Genomic DNA, 22,532 nt, shown 5'->3' with positions numbered 1-22,532 from the left:
TATTCCAAGAAATTACTTTCCTTTAGTACATAATTATTGCTTCAAATTAGGGAGCTCTCAGACTGAATTGACAGTTGGAAATGAATCCACAGAAATAAATGCAACCTTTTGTACCATAGTCACATGACAAGTTGTACATGTCACTTCTTGATAGCATGTCCCAGAGTGGACATTTTGTGAAGTTATTCTTTGAAGCTTTCCTGGTGGCGAATGATGGTGAGATTTTCTCAGGAGGATATCAACCAGTTGATTTCTGGATAGGCTTCCGAGCTTTCAGTCCTTGAAGATGAGAGTGAGTTAGCACTCGATAGCTCGGAAGTCTATCTGGAAATTACCTGGTTTATATCCTGAGAAAATTGATTTGTTTTGTGATGTTGTTCCAATTGAGCAATGTCACCCCTATGCATTGAACTATGAACATTTTGATTGATTGAGTTGGTGTTTTAAGTCCACTTTATGCGCAGTAAGGCTAATTTGGACAGCCTACAGTTTAAAGTGGGATCCAAACCACTAAGTGCCTCCACCGAGTATCGAATGTGGGACCCCTTGATTACAATGCAACGATGCTACCACTGCACCATTGGGGAGGCCAAATGGACATTTTTGAACCTCTTACTCCCTGAACCCCTTTGATTGGTTGATTGATTTAGTTTATTTTACTACGCGTTTTGTGCCTCTTGGCTAATTTGCGAAGATGGGAATGAGTGATGAAATTGATGAATGGACATTCACAAACAACCAAGCCTGAGCAGGATTTGAACCTGGGACCCTTGGCATCGCAGCGAGATGTGCTAACCACTCGACCACAGGGTCCGGCTGAACCCCTTTGATCCGATGTTAATGATGTAGGCTTTCAACAGTACAGGGTAGTTTATGAAAGCTGTAGTACATCCAGTCTTTTCAATTTCTGGTAAACACACTACATTCTGATGAATGTGAGAACAAGTTAAATAATTGTGCATAAATTTATGTATGAAATGTTATTATGTTTGTTTCTTTTTCACAGGAAATACCTCCGAGACACTGAAAGGGAACAGTATTCGCATCAGGCTCTGGTGTTAACAATTCAAGCCATTCGGAACAAAGTCCGATCTATGGCAGAAAAAAAGGCTGACATTCCCACTAGCAAGAAGTTGACATTCCTGCTGGAGATTTACAGAGCTTACCAAAGAGTTCAAAGGCACATGCCACAAAAGGAAGGAATGTTTTCATCCCATCTCATAGAGACTTACAAGATATACAAGGACTACAAGGTAATAGTTTTCTGTAATATTAAACTTAAAAATGTTTGGAAAAATAATTGAAGTGACAATGTTGGTGAAACTTGCTTGTGTATAAATGTGTTTCATGTCTCCTTGTGAAGTGTCATAATCATTTTGATAATTGTCATTAACACTTGGATTTGTAATCAAATAGTCTACCTTATGCACATAAAGGCTTATTGGGATTGAACCTACAGTTTGAAGTGGGATCCGAACCACTATGCTCCTCCACCAAGTTTCGAACCTGGGAGCCCTTGATTACAAGACGATGCTACCATCGGGGAGGCCCCACTTGGTGTTCTTACCCAAACCACCGATCCACCTTATTGTGGAGGAGAGAGACATATATGTATGCTGAACTAACACCAAGCAGTGACCAGTTTAAATACTACTTGTAGTATCGTGAACAGGACTTTTAATTGAGAGGGTTATGTAAACGTGGCTGCAGCCTTGAGATTTGTGCAAACTCTTTCTAGAATTATTGATAAAACAGCAGTACAACAAACTATGTTTTAGATTTTTCTCGTAGTATTTAGTGCTTATGTTAAAGATGAGAATAATTCATTCTAATAAGTTCATGGTTCATTTTTCTGTGCAATTTTTTCTGTGTGACTTATTTTGCCACCTGTTTGGTTGCTTCGTTATGTATGTACATGTATGGCGAAATTGATTGCAAAAAAAAACTTCATAAAAAAATTAACTGTGAACATATTAGAGTGAATTATCTCTCTTCGTAAGCATCAAACAGATATATTTGGATAACAATGAGAATAATGTCATGTTAGGAGAAATGAAGTTCCAATAGGAAGTTTCATATGGAAGGATGTTATTTCATACTAGCCACATGACAGTCACATTATGTTTGCAAATAATAAGTAAAAATACATTCATTTCACTTGTATTGATTCAGTGCAAGTCATGGAGAAAAGTGGTTTTAACAAAAATGCACTATGTGCAACTTTATTGTCTAGAGAGAATGATTAGGATTAGTTACTAAAAGAAGAAACTTTTACATTGTTTGTTGGTAGAGGCATGCATATTTCATTTTCGACAAAAAACATGAAATGTGAAATAACATACTGTAATGTTAATTTTTGATAGTTTTTCTTGTACGCATTGCTTGCATTGTAGAATTATTTTCCTGTAGTTTACGGTTATTACAAGCATAAGAAAACAGTTTTTCGTTGTGATGTTCCAGGAGAACACACACTTCTTCATCAGACATTTATTTTAATTTTGACTAAAGATTCAGTTATAACAATGGTTAGCAATTTTTTAAACAAAAAGAATCCTTTATACATTGTTGTCAATGTTACATTGTTGTAATATAGCAACTTAACTGTGAAAAGAAGCCGTCTGTTTTATTTTTGTTTCAGATAAAAAAAAATTGATTACATTATTTTTTTATTTAAAATTATGAATCCCAAATATCATCAGGTAATTCAAAGTCATCATTGTTTTCACAAGGTCTCTTGATGTTTTCTGTTACATTAAATTTTAAAGATGGTGGCTTACTCCATTTGTGGAAAAGAATGAACGAAGCTACCCAGACATTCAACTCTATGTTTCCCATCAATCTTTTTAAAACCCTTCTCTTTTTAATCAAATGCTTCTCTTCGATGATATGAGTTGACAAACCTGTTCTTGGGTTTAGATTCATAATGTCAAAATCGTGTTCCTGCCATCTTATTGCCATTTTCCTTGCTGTTTGTCTTACATAATCCTTTCACATGAATAACTTATATTGTATATTCCTGTGGTTTCCACATCTGGTAGAGAGTTTCTCATTTTGAATTCATTAAATGTCCATTCCAAACTTCTTGGTGATCTAAAAACTATTTTTGAAATTAAATCTTCTGAAAATTTTTGCAATTTTATGTGAGAATCCCTTGTGGAATGGAATGCACACAAATTTCTTTTCAACAGATTTTTCATCTTTGTCTGTATTTCTCTTTTCCTTTAGTTTTCTTGAGACTTGTTTTGTGATTTGGTTTATTCTGTTAGTGTGAAAGCCATTTTCTTTTGCTATATTTAAAATACTTTCTTCTTCATTTTTGATATCCTTTTTATTAGAACATAGTCTTTGTGCTCTCAGGAAAAAAATTAAAAATATATTATCCATTGTTATTCGTGAATGTTCTGAATTGGCATGAATGTATTTTTCCCCTGCTAATTTTTTCCTATGGGCTTATGTTTGAATTGTTGTGTCAGTTGTCTTAATTTGCAGATCAAGGAAAGGAATTACATTGTTATTCATGGGTTTGCAAGTGAATTTTATGCGACAATGTGATTCATTTAACTATTTAAATACATCCATGATGGTGTTCTCATTTTTAGCAATAATTAGCACATCATCTACATAACTGAAGTATGATATCCGCAGCTATCTCATTAACAATTGGAGATTCTATGTAATGAAGGAAAATGCTGGAGATGATTCCAGATTATGGGTTTCCCATTGATAGACCATTACTTTGGTGATAGATTTTGTCATCAAATATAAAGTAATTGTAATTTGCACATACAGTAAACCATCGAACCATTTCCCATGATTCTACTGGGTTATCAGCAAAGTAATGGTCTATCAATCGGAAACCCAGTATCCGAAATCATCTCCAGCATTTTCCTTCATTACATAGAATCTCCAATTGTTAATGAGATAGGTGCGGATATCATACATACTCTACATCAGATATGTAGATGATGTGCTAATTATTGCTAAAAATGAGAACACCATCATGGACGTATTTAAATTGTTAAATGAGCGACCATCTTTAAAATTTAATGTAACAGAAAACATGAAAAGACTTTGTGAAAACAATGACGACTTTGAATTACCTGATGATATTTGGGATTCATAATTTTAAATAAAAAAAATAATGTGATCAAAATTTTTTTATGTGAAATAAAAATAAAACATACTGCTTCTTTACACAGTAAGTTGCTATTACAACAATGTAACATTGACAACAATGTATAAAGGATTCTTTATTGTTTAAAAAATTGCTAACCATTGTTATAACTGTATCTTTAGTTAAAATGAAAATAAATGTCTGATGTTTTCTTATGCTTGTAATTACCGTAAACTACAGGAAAATAATTAATTTTTGATGTTTCTAAAGGGTGTGTGGTGCATTTTTCTACCTTGTTTTGTCACGAAATGATGCGAAATGAACTGCAAAATACAAGATAGACTCTTGAACACAAAATATAGAATTTATTTACAGACTTGACACTTTCTGAAGTCTGAATTATCCTGTGAGTTATGCAGTTCATGGAAATTGATTTAATTCTGCTGTAAATATTTGAGAAGCAAGAATGGACCCCTTTATACAGGAATAAACTTAATACTCTGGTGACTACTTAGATGTGCTATTAGAAGGGATATGTTTATTTTGTGTAATAAGTGCAGTTTTTAAATAAAATTTAGGATTACATTCACAATTTTACAACCAAAAATATCATTTTATATACTGCTTGTGATCAGATTTTTCACTGTAATAACACTGAAATTGACTGTTTTTGTACTAAAATTTTGCTTTTTTATATACCAAAAGTATGTGTCTCTAGTCATTGGCAAAAAGTTAGTTTTTGCCAATACTGATAAAAGTACAGGTAAACAACATTCTTCTGATCTGATCTAACTGCAAAAGTTCTGTGAAGAGCCTGAATAGTTCATTCACCTTATTTATTAATGTGACTGCAATGGAGGAAAGAAGACTGTCAAATATGTGTCAAGAAGGTATATATTGTAAGAAACTCTTTCTGCATGCTAAAGATAATTATATTTTGGCTAGTTTATAGGAATGACATACCTTGCAATTTTGACAGGTTGATAGCTCAACTCCACTGCTTGATCAGGCAGTGAAATTCTGCCAGCAAGAGATCTACTCAAGTAGAATTGTTGTGTCTACACCTTCCACCACTTCTACGCCAGGTTTCCTGTCTCCTTCTAGCTCTGCAGCAACAGCACAGGTGAGAACAATTGCATGATACAAACTGGTTTTCTGTTTTAATGTTGACAGACTGTGTAGCTTGTTTGCGACATACTTTGATTCACATAACATGTCTTGTAACGGTACTAAAACGATTTTGAAAAAGTTGCTAAGTTTGGTCGCATGTCATCACCATATTATAATTGATTGTTATCCCTTAAGTGTGGATGGCGTATATATGTCTTGTTTCCGTCAACTAGTCGAGCAATCATGTTTGGTAAAATATGCCATCTGGCAATCAGATTTCATTATATTACAAAGTAGTAATTTTATTGAAAAAAAAATATACTTTAGCTCATGTGCAGAAAGTAAACTACTGTAATTTGCCTTCTGTATCATCGACTTTTCGTTTGGCAAGTTAGAAATATAAATCTAATTGGTGGAAATGCCAACAAGAGGTTCTGTGAGTTACTCACCAGTGCACTTAATTTATAAATATTCAGGGTGGTGACAGATCTGGAAAAGTCAGGGAATTTGAGGTGTCAATAAAAGTGAGGGAGAGAGAGAGTGAGAGTGAGAGAGAGTGTGTGTGTGTATGTGTGTGTGTGTGAGAGAGAGAGAGTGAGTGAGTGTGTGTGTGTGATTGAGAAATTTCCGGAGGAGCAGAAAAATGTGTTAAACCTCTAAATATTATGTGGAAGATGCATTGAATTATCATTTTTTCTTGTCCGTATGGGAGTAGTAAGGGGACAGAATTGTCAACAGATGGAGGGAATGGGAGCAGGTGACGCCGTTGTAGTAAGGCATTTTGTTGGACAAACTGAAGGAACATGTAAACAAGTAGGTTCCATTGATACATATGATTTTTGTGGAATATCGCCACCTGACAAAGTATCTCACTACAATATGCGACAGAAATTGCATGCATGGCACTTGTATGGAATTCATTTTTGTTGGATGTCTTCAGACTGCAACATCTACAAAAATCGCATGCATAAACAAGAAGAGCTTTAGACTGCAAATATGCTGCTGGAATTTTCATTACTCTTCTGGCTCACTTCACCTTATTTAATGTAGCAGTGCTTACAAAGGTTTTTCTTTCATCATCCTGACGTATAACCGGTTTCGCACAAGTTAACATACATTTACAATGACATTGCACTATTGTTACATATCAAGAAAAATCCAACAAAACTGTATATATATTGAATACTATCACGAAAAAGTGAAACATAAATCTGCCATTGGTGAACATTATAAAAAATTGGCAAGTGCTCCCAACCTCAAATTTACTGCCACACTAGTATTGCAATGAAATTAACGCCACTCTCTGTCCTGTCTGTTTAGGCTCATGAGAGATGGTCATTAATCTCTCACTGAGTGAAAGTAATGTCCAATATTATGAAATAAAATACTAATAATAAATACGTAAATATTTTAATATCATATTTACTCGAATCATTCAATCATGAAAGCATATCACTTTCTTCAAGAATTGACTTTTCTCTACCAGGCCTTCTAAATTTTCACTTTGCATCTACTGATTTATATGAGGGGTGCCCAGAAAGTAATTTCAATTAGTAGTGACCTTGAATTTTCGCAAACGCGAAAACCATGAAAAATGTTAATTGCTACGAAGTTGTGTTTATCAATGTGCAGTGATGTCTGGACACATTAATCGCCCTTTCGAAATATTGAAATAACGTGAATTTGGCATAAAATGCAAATCGTTGGCATTTTTAGCAATTTTTTTTTTTTAAAAAAATGTCCTAAAATAACAAAAAGTTCCGTGAAATCCAACATTCTTGTCTTTTCTAGGCTTAAAGAAACAAAATGTGCCATATTTGTGTACATAGAATGTGCAAGTTTTCCAACATTTTATTCAAGAGTAAACTATAATGCTTTTTATACATGGAATAATTCCGACAGCCACATTAAATCATGTATTTCCCACGGTTTTTTCAACTTCTACCAAAACAATTTGCATCACAGAGCAAAGTGGCAGGGTTCTTACAGGAGATCAAGTGCATATCTACCGTCACACGGGAGCCGCATCTTCACTATTTGTCGCGCAAGATGTGTTTTGAATTACCAAGCTAAGTGCGCACCATTGGCATTTGTCAAGCAAGAAATAATGGAGCTCAGTCATTATGGCATCTGACTACAATGCGAGAGACTCAGGTTCGATCCCCGGTGGGAGAGAACTGGGATTTTTTCCACCTGTTCAAGCGGCTTCAACTCGGCGACGTATAGAGTGGGTACCTGGAGGAAACTCTGGAGGGTAAAGGTAGCCAGGAGCATGGGGTTGATCACATAACCCCCACCTTTGGCCGTGATCAAGATAGTGTGGGGCCCTAACTCCACACCCCCCTAGATGCCTCAATGGCTTGGTGCTAAGCACAGGAGAGCACTTTAGTTTTACCTCCTCAAATATCTGTTCCAACATATCAAACTGTCACGAAAATACTTAGACCATGTGACCTACAATTTAAAATAATAGTTTAAAAGCACAATGGAAGTATTAATTTTTGATATATTTGGCAGAAAAATGTTCTAAAACAAAAACGCAAATTTTGGGAAACATAACACTAACAAGTCAAGAAAAGATAATCCAATTTTTGGTGCCATAATATATCGGTATCTTTCACATGAGATTGATTGACTTAAAATTTTTGGGTGCGTCGCCAGATATGGTCATTATGCACCCTTCAGTATATACGGGGAAAATTCCATTATCTAAAACCCTTACCTTAAAATTGAAAAGGGAGTATGGAAAATAACTTTCCCAAAATAACTTCCAAGATATCAAACTCTCATGAGGCGTAGGCCATGTGACTTACAATTTGAAACAGTAGTTTAAAAATACCATGAAGGTATAATTTCAGGTATTTGCCAGCAAATGCCCTAAAATGAAAATGTGAATTTTGGGAAAAATAACACCGAATAGTTAGAAATAATAAATTAAAAAATACACCAATTTGAAAAATAAATAACAAAAAATCAAGGTCCCTATCGATTAGACATAAATAAAACAAGAATATCAGTTGTAATTTATTGCATTATTATCAGTGAGTCCTAATCTAATTTTTGGCATAATCACCACTGTTCTCGCATTTGTCGTGGCATGGCACTAAATTTTGTATGCCAATGGCATATGTGTCTGACAGCAAAGACTGGAACTATCTCTACCGCAGTGAAGCTGTCAAATCCTTGTCCTGCCAGAAACCTCTTCAGTTGAACAAAGAGATGAAAGTCTGTACATGCAAGGCCAGGGCTGTACAGGGAGTGGTCCAAGATCTCTCACCTGAAGAGATGCAAAGTGTACTCAGCTTTATGGGGTTGTGCACATTTGATTGGCCTTCTGTGAATTGTCTACACCATCGTCTGACCATACTATCACTCACGACGTCCGGTCTGCACACCTCACACGATTGCTGGTGTGACTGTGCCAAATTCTGAACATGCAAAAATCTGATTACTACACGTAGGCTACATCGCAGTCAGTGGGAGACTGTATGAGAGCTGCAATCTTTAACCTAGAACTGTCCTAAAACGGCTGCATTGCTACTGTACCAGATTACAGCTACATGCCACTTCTCCCTGCCTGCATGTGTGTGTTGCTCTTCGGCCACTAGTGCTGCGTACAGGCACCATTGGAGCTTTTTTCAAGATGCCCCTCATATATGAACTTTCAGAAGCTGTTATTAACAGAATGTTCCTGTTTTAATGTTTGGTTAGCTAAATCGGGTACCTATACAATGGAATTCTATAAATTGCTTGCATTAAATTTCTAATACCTACATACCCTTTTCATCAACAATAATGGTACAACTGCATGTTGTCAGTTTCACAGTACTTCACTTGGATATACTGTACTGAAGCAGAAATCCCATTGATAATGTAAGGAAATAGGACACTTTCTTTTGTACAATTCAATTTTTTCACTTATATGCAAGAGTTAATTGTTTGCTTTACAATATAGAGAGAAGTAGCTTTATGCTTCGAAAAATGAGTCTGTACTCATGGTTCTTCCAAGCAGAGGGTTCCAAACCTTAGTGGAAATATCAATATATATAATACCGAGAATGGATAAGGAGACTGATAAATTACAAAATGTCTTTCTTAATCAATCACTCTTCACTCTAATCTCATTCAGTTGTAACTTTAAAAATAATCAAATATTTTATTTTAAACTTACTGTGTATGGTAAAATTCCGTAATCCTTCCCTAGCTTGTGAATTCTAATAATTTTCCAAATTCACTATTTTTGCAGTTTGAATTAAAATCATAGAGAATCAAGAAATTAAGTAAATTTCCTAGAAGATAATATTGGTACTTAACAAATACATACCTGGATCTGAATGAGTTTATTATTTCCATTTACAAAAACATCTATTTAGTTTAGTTTGTAATTGTCAGGGAGAAATGTAAATTTTGTCCTTGAAAACCTGGAAAAGTCAGGGAATTTCATTTCTGCTTGTTTGTAGCCACCCTGATATTGCAAAGGTACCTTAAATATTTGTATTATCACACTCTGGTATAAACTCTTTCATGACTTTTAGTATCACGCAACTTAAGAAGTACAGTGGAATTCTGATTTTACTTTCCCAGATTTTGCATTTTCCTGCATTATACATTCATTCTTGAAGATCCCAATATAGCAAAATGTTATAAAATTTTCCTCAATTTTTTTACATTTTCCTGCATTTTAAATTTTTTCAGCTTCGTACCCTGAAAAACGTAAAATCAAGGTTCCACTGTATGTATTCCAGTAATTTTTAGGCTTTGCTTTTGCTTTCACTCCCCCTTTGCTTTTGCTTTCACTCCTCCTTCCCCCTGTAATTACTGCTAGTTCATTTGTGGGTCCATTATTTTCCACATGCTGAAATGACAACAGTAATTTTACAGCAATGTATACTATTTCCAATTTAGGAAATCCTCACTGTTATAATTAACCTAAAGATGAAGGAAAAACATGAAATAAAGGTAGAGCAATGGCACAGTATGCCAGAGATCCAGGTAACAGTCGTGGTCAAGCCTCATTTTCTGCAGAAATTAAAACCATGTTTAAGTTTTTTCCTAGAACACCACACCCTTACGAAATGTTCTCTATGATCAATCTTTTGATGGTAGGAATTTGACTACCAAACTCTATTTAAATTTTGGATATTTGCTAATTCTTGTGGACTGGTTTTGGCCCAAAATCATTAATTAGAAATTGAATTTGTCACATCCCTACATGTAATACTAAATATGGACTAAATATGCATGACCTGAATAATAAAAGCATGATTCCATGCAGTGTATCATATGATGATCTGGGACTGCTTATACCCTTACTTCAATATTCTGTGCAGTATTTCCTTTAGTAATATTTGAATTGCATTTTTCCAGATTGTGTCATTAGCATCTACATTGGCAATGGCCAGCGCTGCTCAGAGGAAACCAATTACAACAACACCTAAATCGTCGACCAACATGTTAGGTGCCGGCATCAAAACGGGATTACGTGGCAGGCCTCCAGGAAGATCAATGAATTCTGTAGGAATCCTGAAGCCATCCATTCCGGGTGCAATTCATCAACCCCTTAACAGGTTACCAGGTGCGATCTCTACCCCGCTGAGCAGCAGAACAGGTCCCCGGCCATCCGGACGAGGGAGGGGCAACATATCTCCCATGTATCCCATGCCACAGCCTTTCCCTTATTATCCTATGCATTCCATCTTTTCAGATCCTTCCATCCTAACAGCTGCTGTTCAGGCGAAAATCCCCGCAGTGGATGCGATGGATCTGAGCAATCTTATGAATCTAAACGCTCAAATTGGAGGTTTCCAAGCAGAGTTCTTGCGTCATTTTGCCACCTCTAGTCTCCAGAAGAGTAGCAGTAACACCGCTAGCACTAGAGGGAGAGGAGGGCGTTCCTCGCACTCTGCAGCTGCCCAAGTGCAAAAGGCCATGAAAGATAGGCCACAGATATCTATCACCCCTGTTTCTTCAAAAGCCGGCTCAAAATGCACGCAATCGCCCCAGACCTACACTCCAAAATCTACCCCACCTACACCGTACCCACCTGTGACATCACAGTTTACTTCTCCTTCACCTAAAGGCCAATCTTCAGCAACTATTTCTATCTCAAAAACGCCTGCGACTCCAGTCAGCAGTAGCACTAATACTTCAGCATCTAAAGTGCACTCTGGACAACCGTCCAGTTCCTCCAGTACTAATATTAGTATTACTACTTCCCCTGCAAAGACATACACGCCCACTGGGCCTAGTCCTGGAGTGTCTACCAGCACCACTTCTGCTTCTAAATCAAACATAGTAGCTACAAGTAGTTCTTCAACTTCTAAGTCTTATAACCTTGCTGCACAAGGTTCTAGCGTTCCCAGTAGTAGTACACAAGCATCTGTTGAGCGACAATTAAATTCAGGTGTGTCTATTTCTCAGGTGCCAACCCAGAACACCAACAAGAGTTTAACGGCAAAATTAATGAGCTTCAGGAAAAAGCCTTCTCTTTTGCCATCGTCTTCTCGCTCGGACAATCCCGGAAAGCAGCAGTCTTCACACTCAACCCAGATGAGTAAGACTTCGTCTTTTAAGTCGCCTCTGAATTTGCCGGGGCTTGACGTCACTGTCACGCCTTCATCGTCAGCTGTGTCAGTACAGCAAACTCTATCGCGGTTGCACAACACAAATGTTGAGATCATCAGCAAAGGGCAGGCCAAATCATCTTCCACACCAGTTTCCAAATCCACACCGATCTCTCTTCCAAGCTCCATCACAATTTCCAAGACTTGTCCACCAGCTGGAAATAGTTCCAGCAACAGGCCTTCCAGTGACTCTGGAAAAAGTCAAGAGAAGGTGGAAGTGATCACTCTGGATTGAACAGTACCTGAAGAAGTAAAGTAATTAATTGTGACTAACATTTCTCTGTATGTGTATGATCTCTAGTAAGGATGCTGTGGACTTCTTCAAAAATTCCCTCCTCTTGAGCAAGTATGCAGCTGGTCACTAGATGTTACTAGTGCAGGCAACTAATTATAGACCTCTTGGATGTGTTCCAAGGCTAGCTGGGCAGTCAGATGTTTGCTGTGTGTGAGAGTGAAATCAAGTTCAGGATGCTTTTAGTGTGCACGTGTTAATAAGTGTTGCAAATGTTCTTCATGTGATGATGAGCACAGTGAATGTTTTTTTTTGAGATAACATTGTTGTATTACATTATTATGACACGTAGATTTTGTATTGTCAGGAAATCATAACGTTGTATTTTGGTAAGTGATGTCACACATTTCAAATGAGTATTCTGAGTGCAAAAAACTGACATGACATTGTGGAATCTTAATGCTCAATTTTTATATTAATGTTAGTATACATTAGAAGTGTGAAGTGAACGATATCAGAATTTGTTTTGATTTGTGAAAATCAACTGCCACCTTAGAGTGTTGTTCTTGAATACACATGAATTTGTGAGAAAATGATTTATTTAATTGCAAACATTTTGCAGTTTGGAATCTCTTTTGCTTAAAAAAAAGGTCATTACACTGAGTGCAATTAGTAAGTATAAAATAAAAGCAAGAATTCTACAATAATATTGTTTATAGATTCTTATTATATTGCCATGGAGCTAATTTTAAGGGAGTTTGCCTTATTTTTTTATTCCATTGTAATTGAAAATACTAATGTGATTTGAGAAAGGCTTTTAACAATAGTTAATTGATCACCATTAAACTTAGGAACAAGTGAAAAATCACACTTAAAATCTTGGTATCTGACCCTCCTCATGCCCCATCTAATGATAGTTTCATGTGTGCTACCCTCTGCTATAAAGTGGCTAGCATGGCATGCTATGGAGTCAATATTCATTAATTCTGGTTGAAGCATGATATTTCATTGTTGTCCATCAATTCGCAATTCATTCTTGTCCTTTTAATTAGACAGGTAAACATGCAATGTTAAATATAAGTTTGATGCCTCGTCAATGGTTGTTGCAGGATATAAAAACAAAGAAAGCAACTGAGATTACTTACCTGTCGTACATCAATATAGTTTTCTGTCATACTGTTCATTTTGAATCTGTTGCTAAGCTGATCTGATGTGATTTATTTATTGCTTCAAATGATAGTTGTGTGTTTCCCGTTTCCCAGTGATTGCAATGATAATGCATTCATGTAACAACTCTAGTTGGAAACATTGTATTTACCTTTCTGCAGGGTGGCATGCATTATATCTACTAATGTCATTGGCAACCTTGTCTAAACACAGGCATGCATGTGCAGGTATCTTCCCTGCTTAGGCATCTGCAGAGCTTACAGTTAGTCTGTCATGGAATGCTGGCCATTTCAAATGCAAATTGTGATAGTGGAAGTGTTCATCCGAACGGCTCCATTCAGGAAATGCAGCTGGCATTACACAGGGACCACACCTTTTCCAATCTGAATACTTTGTTTCTGTACAGTCATTGTCCATTGGTTTTCCATTGTCTGACCCAAATCACTATGATGTACCATTCTGGCATGGGTTGATGGTAATTCCCATTGGACTGTTGTAGTGCCTGCCACATCTATATGAAGCCTATTCGGATGAATGCTTCCACTGCCTCAGTTTGTATCTAAACCAGTCAACGTTTCAAGTCACACTGGTTGCGAGACTTGTAGTTGCCCAAGCATTTGAGATTCCTGTGCATGCATGCCCAAGTTCATAATCAGTCAGGTTTCAAATTGACATAGGTAGATACAGCATGTATGTAAAGACTGCAGAGCATGCGGCGGTATTGTAGCATTGTAAGAGGGGTAGATAGGAGGCAGGAGGCTTGTGTCAGTCACATTCGTATAGTGGAAAAAAAAATTTTAGTGAGTAAAAGTACAGTGTGGCATCCTAATCTGGCAGAAGAAATAGGGGATGGCTCTGAAAAGTAGGGTGTCTTCTGTAATATTTTTTTACCTTTCAAAGCAAACAGCTGCCCCTATCTTTTGCTCTTATTGACCTCTACAAGTGCAAGCAAGGTGCTCAAACCTACTTTAATGGGATATGGTTAAAAGCTAAAGCTTTATGTACATTGCACCATGTCATTAAAGCATATTGGTTGCCTCTCACATTCTTGATCATGGTTATACTGGAAGTGATGTGATGCGGTGGCCCCCAAATATTCATTGATCAGAATGTGAGAGCCCTAGAGCAACTTTAGTCAGGGACCTTGTTGGAAAAAGTGCCATCTCAGATTACCTATCCTGGTAAATGAACCAAGGTCTCCCACGTGGCAGTTAGATGTGCTATGGATTGAACCACTGCAACTATGGACTTTGTAAGTACTTAAATGCTAGATGCTGTCAGGTGGGAGGTTACATGTCTGTAACCGATCCGGGGCAGTACCACCATGCCAAGAGAAATATGTCTGTGAAGGGCTACCTACTCATGAGCCTGTTTCAGATATAGCTTGGCATTGCCGGAAATTAGGTTAAGTAAAGTTAGGCTAGATTTTGTTAGGTATATCATTAATCAAAATGTGATTTGCTGTCTTAGTGATTAAGAATATTCTACTTTTACTCGCATCTGCCATTTCTTGTGTTTCCATGGTAGGTTATTTTGTACTACAATAATTTTATATATGCTAATTTCTACATATAATAAGGCTTTGAACCAATACGGATGCTTGGCAGTCGAGGTAGTTCAGAATATCAAATGTTAATATTGTACTAAAGATGTTTCATTTTTCTTCATTACAAATTGAATTGTTTTTCCTGATTGATTTCAAAGGACCACTGCCTTCATTAACTGAGGTTATGTCGCCTGCTTTGTTTGTTTCCTGGTACCAGTATTTCCATTTTCTTCCATCAGGCTGTGCCAGTATGTGTTTCTTGAATGTGGTGTGCGTTCTTCTGGCAGTTGTTCTGGTTTCCATCATGTGGTGGCACTTGAATGTGCTGATTGGCAAATTGGTCTGTCTGCTGCATTGTGTTGCTGTTGTTTGTGCTCCTTGGCAGGTGGAATGGGGTTGTACGGGAGATCCTCAATTCTTCTTGTCTGGGTGCCAGATTTGGTGAACTTGTCCCTTGTGTAAGTTTAGTGCTGATTTCTGTTGTATGGTAGCACACGTTTCTTTGTTTTCCATGAGGGACCCAGTTTGGTCATCTTTTAGGTGTTTTCCAATTCATTCTTGTGCAGATAGTTTTGCTAATGTCGTGACTGTGTCATTGACATGGGATCTTGTATACACCCGGAGGATGCAAGTTTTGGTAGGTAATATCTTTCGAAGTTTGGTGGGGATCTTCCGATTTGGGATACTGGTTTGTGTGCGAATCTGATATTGTATGGTTTGAGTGCTTTGGATAGTTTGCCTGATGTGATGGGGTGGTATGGAAATCCGATCCGTTTAGGTTCTTGGTTTGGGTCATTTCTGCATTATGGGCATCAGAACTGGGCTTCTGCTTTTGCAAAATCTTGCATCTATGAGAAAATGGAACAACGTAGTGATTCACTACCATCTTTGTCCCAGATGCCGTAACCTCTGTTTATGCAGTCAGTTGTTCTTGGAAATTAGTCAGAAATAACAATTCAATTTGCAATGCAAAAAGACGAAACATTACTTGTGCAATATTAAAAGAACGTTTACTGCACCCACCATGAAATTTTTATGTTTTCCATTGGTACTATACCACAGTAAACTACCTGAGTTTTGCAATTAAAGGATCGTGTAACTATATTGGCAAATAAGCTGTTTGCTTCTGTTGCAAACCTCATTAGTCATGGATGCAAAAATAGATTGAGACAAATGAACTATTGCAGTTCTTTATTCAGTATTTACCAATTGATATCATCTCAGTGTACTATCAGGTTTACATCAGTATACGAGGGTTCTAAATTAGCTGTTGCAAGCAATGTGGTCCATGTAAACGCAATTGAAAATATTAGACAAATGTTTTTTACATTTCTTTAAACAATCTTATTTTGAAATTCTCTAATTAATCTTGACATAGTGTAAAATAACTGTTGGTGAAATTCTTGCAAGAGCATCCACAAGGAATGACAACCAGGATTCAAATTCAGTACTAATCAGGTTGTATTTTTCATACCGTCACTCATGTACTGACAGATTTCAAAACATTATACTGACTATAAAAAGGAGTATTTAATTATAATTCAGGTTCTTATTCATTTTTGGGTAGAAATATGTGTATCTCGAGTAAACTAAATATGGCACATGACTGTTATTGATTTGAAAAATGACATGAAGGAATTGAAATCTGGTTTGGAACGCTACACCACATCCCTAACTTTGATAATCTATTGTACAGAATATTTTGTAAAAGAAAAACACTCTGTAGTGTGAATTAGAATTTTTTTTTTTTTTGGTGTTTGTTGAATAGATAAGAGTTTTTTATTATTGGAAATTATTCATAATGTACCAAATTAATACAGCATGTCCCAATGATTGTCGAGGTTTCAAGTAGTTGGTATATTGCAGCAGACGAAGGTGAATATTTATATTGTACATGTATGAGAAGAATGGCTGTGGAAGTTTGCTACCCTGAGTGCATGTTTCCCATCAGTCACAGCAGCATAGGTGCATTACAAGATGCCTTCTCCCATGCGGAAGTCCTTTTGTGTCATTGAATTTGCAAAGTGTGGTTCTGCTGTCTCAGTTCAGCGAGCTTTTAGGCTGCGATTTGGAAGTGAAGTTTCAGTCCATCACTCCAGACATGCTGACCTATGTTTGGGAAGAATTGGACTACCGGATGCATGTGTGCCGTGTCACGAAAGTTGCTCACATTGAACATTTACAAGGTACACTATGTGAACCTGTGGAGTTGTTGTTTACTCCCATATAAGCTTTGTCCTTGTAGCCCACATATAAGGGAAATTGAAAGACTATGAAACCCCGATAATCATTCTGGAACACACTGTATGCAGTAATATGCTCGTGTATATGTATGCAGTGCTATTTTTATTATTGTTTCAGGACAACTGCCTTCCAGTAGTTGTAGACAGCTGTGCTTACTTGGAAATGCTTCTCTGCTTTTTGGATGCCAAATGGCGCTTGTGTAATGAAGAGTGAAGTTTCACATGTAAGGGGAATGACCAGCATTTCAGATATACCTGTGGAAGTAATAGAGAAAATATTCTCATTTTTGAAAGGAGACAATGTCTTAGCTGGATCGAAAGTTTGCAGTCTGTGGTTCTTCATAGCAAACAGGTATTGTGCAGCAAGGACATTTTTGCTTCAATGTTTTCTTCGGTAAAGATATAAGAACTTCAGCAGATAATTTCTGTGCGTAAAGTGGACTTAAAACAACAAATCAATCAATCCTTGGGGTACTAACCAGATCATACAGTACTTTGGAATTTTGTCCCGTCCCCCACTCCCTCCTCAAATGAACAGTACTTACAGAGACACAACCACGGATTTTTGTCTGGGGGGGAGTACCAGGATAAACGTACCAATAATAATAATAATAATAATGACATTATTATTGTTATTATTACTAGTGGTAGAGTAGTAATAGTAGTAGTAGCAAAAACTTTATTATCTTCATAAATTACGTAAAGAGGGGTAGAAGTCGGTGCTAAAGCATTTGTTTGGAACAAATGATTTGAAATATTTTTTCAACACCATCAATTTTACATTAGCTAATAATGGAAAATCAGCACAGAAACTGTATTTTTGAAATATAATTAAGCCTTGTTTCCATATTAAAAACACAAGTTGCTGACCAAGGCAGTTTATTAAGATAAAAAACACTTAACAGGTAACGTTTCAACCCTGTATCAGGGTCTTCCTCAGATGAAGAACTAAACTAAAATGATCATACAGGGTTGAAATGTTACCTGTTAAGTGTTTTTTATCTTAATAAACTGCCTTGGTCAGCAACTGAGTGTTTGTATTTTTGAATGGCAGAAAATGAATGATAAATGCATTCCTAAGATAATTCTTTTTGTACATATAACATGTATGACTTTCATTTACGACACATGTTTTACACATATGCAACATGGAGTGACATAAAATAAGAAAATACATATGCAATATGCTAACATTAATCGTGTACGTATTGAAAGTTTATTCAATACATATATATGTACAACAGATATTATTTAAATATATTACATTACAGAAAACAACCACATTGCGAGCGAAGCAAGCGAGAAAATTTTTATATCAAATTTTTGCAATTGAAAACAATATTGATATAATAGGGCACAAATAATTTCACTGGACTCCATGGCATTCTCTGTTATACAACTTTTTTCATTTGGATTGCTCGGCTTCCGTGGATGACTCCCGCTGCCCCCTAGCTAACTCCCGCTGCCCCCTAGCTAAGGCTCTGAACTTGACAAAACCGAGAAAAGTAGGCTTTATGAGCGAAGGGAGCAAGAAAATTTTACGAAATGTATTTTAATTTGCATAAAATTTGAAATTGAAGGGAGCAATTTCTCCTCTACGCGCCCCTTGCAGGTGTCTTTGGCCGTCAATGTTTGCACTCTCCTTGCCCCCCTATTTGCCAGTAATAGGGAGCATATAATATCACGGGGTGCCAAGGCATTCTCTCTTTCACAATTTTTTCATTTAGATCATTCGGCGCCCATGGCTGACGAGCCACCAACTAGCTGCAGCTCTGAACTTGACAAAGCAGATAAAAGCAGGCATTGTGAGTGAATCGAGCAAGAAAATTTTACAAAATGTACTTTTATTTGCATAAAATTTGAAATCTAAGGGGGCAATTGTCCTCTGTCCCCCCTGCAGGTGCCCTTAGTCATCAATGTTTGCCCTCCCCCTAGATTTGACTTCCCTTGAAGGGAGGGGGGGCAAAACTTACTAGGGTTTTTTTTTTTTTTTTTTTTTTAGGCCATCAACTTTTGCTGTATCTTTCTTTCGGTATCTTTGTAGTAGTTGTGGTTCCTGTAATTCCTCAGAAACTGATATTTTGTCTTTCCATTTTTTTCAGTCATGCAAGAAAGCTGTGTTTTACAGAGATACCAGAAGACATATTGGAGGAGATTGAATGTGAAATAGAAGAAGGTATTGAAAACTTCTGGTTGGTTGCTTATGAGAAATGGCTGCACGACGATGTTTCACCCAAAGGTACCTACAGCAAGATACTCTCTGTGGATGTGGAATTCACAATTTCTTGTATGGCAGTTGATGGTAAATATTACTTTCTTAAATTTTTTTTTTTTTTTTGCATAAATCAGCATTTTTCCATCAAGACATTTGTGTTTTGCTATAAAAAATAAATTTTCAAACGAGGCTTTCGAGGTTCCATCCCCAGTGGAAGCACATAGTATAGTGGTTCAGATACCACTTGAAACTAGTGGTTCAGATACCACTTGAAACTGTTGATCCAGTTCTGATTAGCCATCATTAAAGTCAATACCACAGTGGTCTTGTCGGTAGGGCATCTGACTGCCACATGGTAGACCCAGGTTCAATTTCCAGGGTGGGCGCTCTAAGGTCACAATTTTTCCTGCTTTGTCTCCATATAAAGGGACTCTGGGGTTCACCCAGCCTCAAATGAATGGGTACCTAGGGACAACCCTGGGGGGTAAAGGCAGCCAGAGCATGGTGCTGATATCATCACCTCCAAAATGGTAGAGATGAAGAATATGTGGGGCCCTACCCGTGCATCCCCCTAAATGTGCCTTCATGGCACGGGGATCTTTACCTTAGCACTGAACCTTAAAATTAGGCCAAAATGCACAATTTTTATTGATTCTGCACAAATATTACTCCCTCTGTCCCATAATTATTGTCCGGTACATTTTTGTTTGTTGTGTCATAATAATTGTCGGATATTCAAACTGTGACATTGGTGTATACAGAAGAAGAACATGAAACACGGGAATGAGTCATACAACTTTATTACTCAAGGATCAGTACAAATTGTGCTTTCCATCTGCCTCTTTGTCTGTCATTCCTGTACTACCATTTTGGCATACCGGACTATAATTATGGGACAGAGGGAGTATGAAGTAAAGTAGATTTTTGCTGAGGTAGTAACTGTCATCATAGTATGCTGTGGGGATGGTGATTGCAGTGGATCAAGTACACTCACAGACATATCTGGGTTGTAACAATCCCACCCACTGACTTTCTGTGGAATCATTACAACCCAGAAGTGTCCGTGGCTGTACAAAGGACCTCGTTTTAAAGATTTTCAGGGGAACAAGATGATAAAAATGAACTAAAAATGCAGGAAAATATAAAATTTGAGATAATTTGGAACATGGCTTTATTGGGATCATGGAGATTGAATGTATGATGTCTAACGTTCTTGCTCGCGTGACTTAAAATGAGCCAGAGGATTTTCATGGATAACACTGGTCGACATTTTTTCAAAAGTTGAACGATGTTTTGAAATGAATAGGTGACTCTGAAAGGATTTTTCATGCTGAATTCAAATTTGTAAACCGTTTTGCTCCATCACATCACAGTTTTTCACAAATCGTGAAAACTGAATAGCATATAGGGGTCTATTATGGTATTATTGGGATCATTTGTGGTTTATATAATCATATTACAGACACACAGAATAAATAATTTTTGCAAATATAGTAATCAGTGGGACATATATTGAGATTGTAAAATCTATATTATATACTATATTCATGTACATTTTCATTTACACATGTCTAGAAAGAGATATAACATAGTGCATTTCGAATTACTGAGACTCAGGATCGAACTTCATTCTTTTTGACTTTCTGCCTTCCCCGACACCCGAAGTAGGAACATCTCTTTTTAACATCCAACAAAAATCTGCCATCATGGAAACATTCTATCGTCCCTGGTATCTCCGTTCCATCTCTGGGCTAGAGTCTAGTTTACGTCCTTCTTGCGCACTCCTTCTTGCCCGTCTACAAAACCGTGCTACAGCCGGCGCTCCGGCATCCGTAGGGTAAGTAAGTTTTTATTTTTACACTTTCTGTGACTAACCATTTACGGGAACGAGGTATGCCTACGAGATTAGGTTAGGCCTGTTAGGTTCCATTAGCACTCATTTCACCCCTAAATATGTGCTTCATCATCGAAAAATATCCTCAGTACGTTCAATCACGCATATCCGGACAACATCGGTTTTTCTCGATTTTCTCCTCGAGGAAATTTTTCCTCGCCTTGGGATTTAGGTTCTTGAATTCCGTATACAATAACCTTTCCAACGATATATGATACGTATTCCTTATGAAAAGGACGTAAACTTGACTCTTACCCATCTCTGCTATGCCCTTGTGAAATCTTTCCCCGTGCTCCTCGCTGAAGTGTCCGAGATTACTCGAAAAGAAATCTAGATGTGAGTTAAGGAAATGCAATTTGAGGCTCATTTTACAACCAAGTTTACATAAATTCGTTAGCAGATTTTTCACAAAATGTTCATAGTTAACGTGTTTTTCATTGCCCAGAAAATGGGCAACGACCATTTTGAAACTTACCCAGGCAGTCATTATTTCTTCAAAATCTGCATCCAACTTCAGTTTCCGTATCTGAGGGCCAACAAAAATACCCTCTTTGAGCTTACCCTCAGTGACGGATGGAAATTTCCTGGCAATGTATTTAAAGCATTCGCCGTCTTTGTCTAACGCTTTCACAAACTGTTTCATTATCCCTAACTTAATATGCAACGGAGGAAGCAGTATTTTAGACGACTGAATTAATTGCCGTTGTGTCACATTCTTCTTCCCTGGAGAGAGAGATTCTCTACTTGGCCACGTTTTCACTTTCCAATGATTCTCCCTGTCCCGACTGTCCCATTCGCACAAGAAGCAGGGGAATTTTGTGTTCCCAGCCTGGAGACCCAACAACAAAGCTATCACTTTGAAATCTCCACAGACAGACCAACCATGTTCTTCATATTTCACTTTCAGTGGCATGAACCTCAAAGTTTCATAAGTTTCCTTAAGCGACACAGAATATGCAACTGGAATCGATGGGAACACATTACAGTTATTTAACAGAACACCCTTCAGACTAGTCTGTGATGCATCAATGAGAAGTCTCCATTCACTTACATTGTAAGAAATACCATACAATTCTATGACTTTCTTTATGTTGTTACAATAAACAAGGTTTTCGTCTTCAGTAAAGTATGGGAGTAGCTTTGTCTCTTGATGCCTGTACCATGAGAAATGTGTTCCTGGAAACTACAGGTTTTTCTTACTCAGTCGGGAACCAAGAATTTGGGCACTCTCCTTTGGTAAATTTAGGTCTCTTACGAGATCATTCAGTTCATGTTGTGTGAAAGGTTGCGGGGTGCCTGTTCTTGTACCAGGACAGAAATCGTCACTGTCATCATAGTGTGCACGTTCAACTTCAGTGTCACTTGAAGTGCTGCAATTATCACTACTC

At 37.2% G+C, this 22,532-nt stretch overlaps 1 protein-coding gene across 3 annotated transcripts in view; it reads left to right on the top strand.

The window, feature by feature from the left end:
• The window catches only part of LOC145996919 (calcineurin-binding protein cabin-1-like), a 108,793-nt gene extending 89,519 nt beyond the window's left edge, over positions 1-19,274 (top strand). Inside the window, exons 30-34 of one of the 3 annotated variants that reach the window (XM_083133504.1) lie at positions 1,007-1,253; positions 5,094-5,237; positions 11,645-12,751; positions 17,154-17,387; positions 19,138-19,274. In XM_083133504.1, the coding sequence (XP_082989630.1) occupies positions 1,007-1,253; positions 5,094-5,237; positions 11,645-12,082 (829 nt within the window). In that variant the 3' untranslated portion in view covers positions 12,083-12,751; positions 17,154-17,387; positions 19,138-19,274. Of the gene's footprint in view, positions 1-1,006; positions 1,254-5,093; positions 5,238-10,591; positions 12,752-17,153; positions 17,388-19,137 lie in introns of all 3 variants that reach the window. The other 2 variants (XM_083133498.1, XM_083133492.1) reach the window with 2 other exon arrangements.
• The last annotated feature ends 3,258 nt before the right edge of the window (positions 19,275-22,532 follow it).

Source organism: Lepisma saccharinum, chromosome 1 (genome assembly GCF_977018435.1).
Source record: "Lepisma saccharinum chromosome 1, izLepSacc3.1, whole genome shotgun sequence".
In the NCBI taxonomy this organism is placed as follows: Eukaryota; Metazoa; Arthropoda; class Insecta; order Zygentoma; family Lepismatidae; genus Lepisma; species Lepisma saccharinum.
Note: the sequence above shows the minus strand (reverse complement) of the source record. Positions and strands in the feature narration are given on the sequence as shown.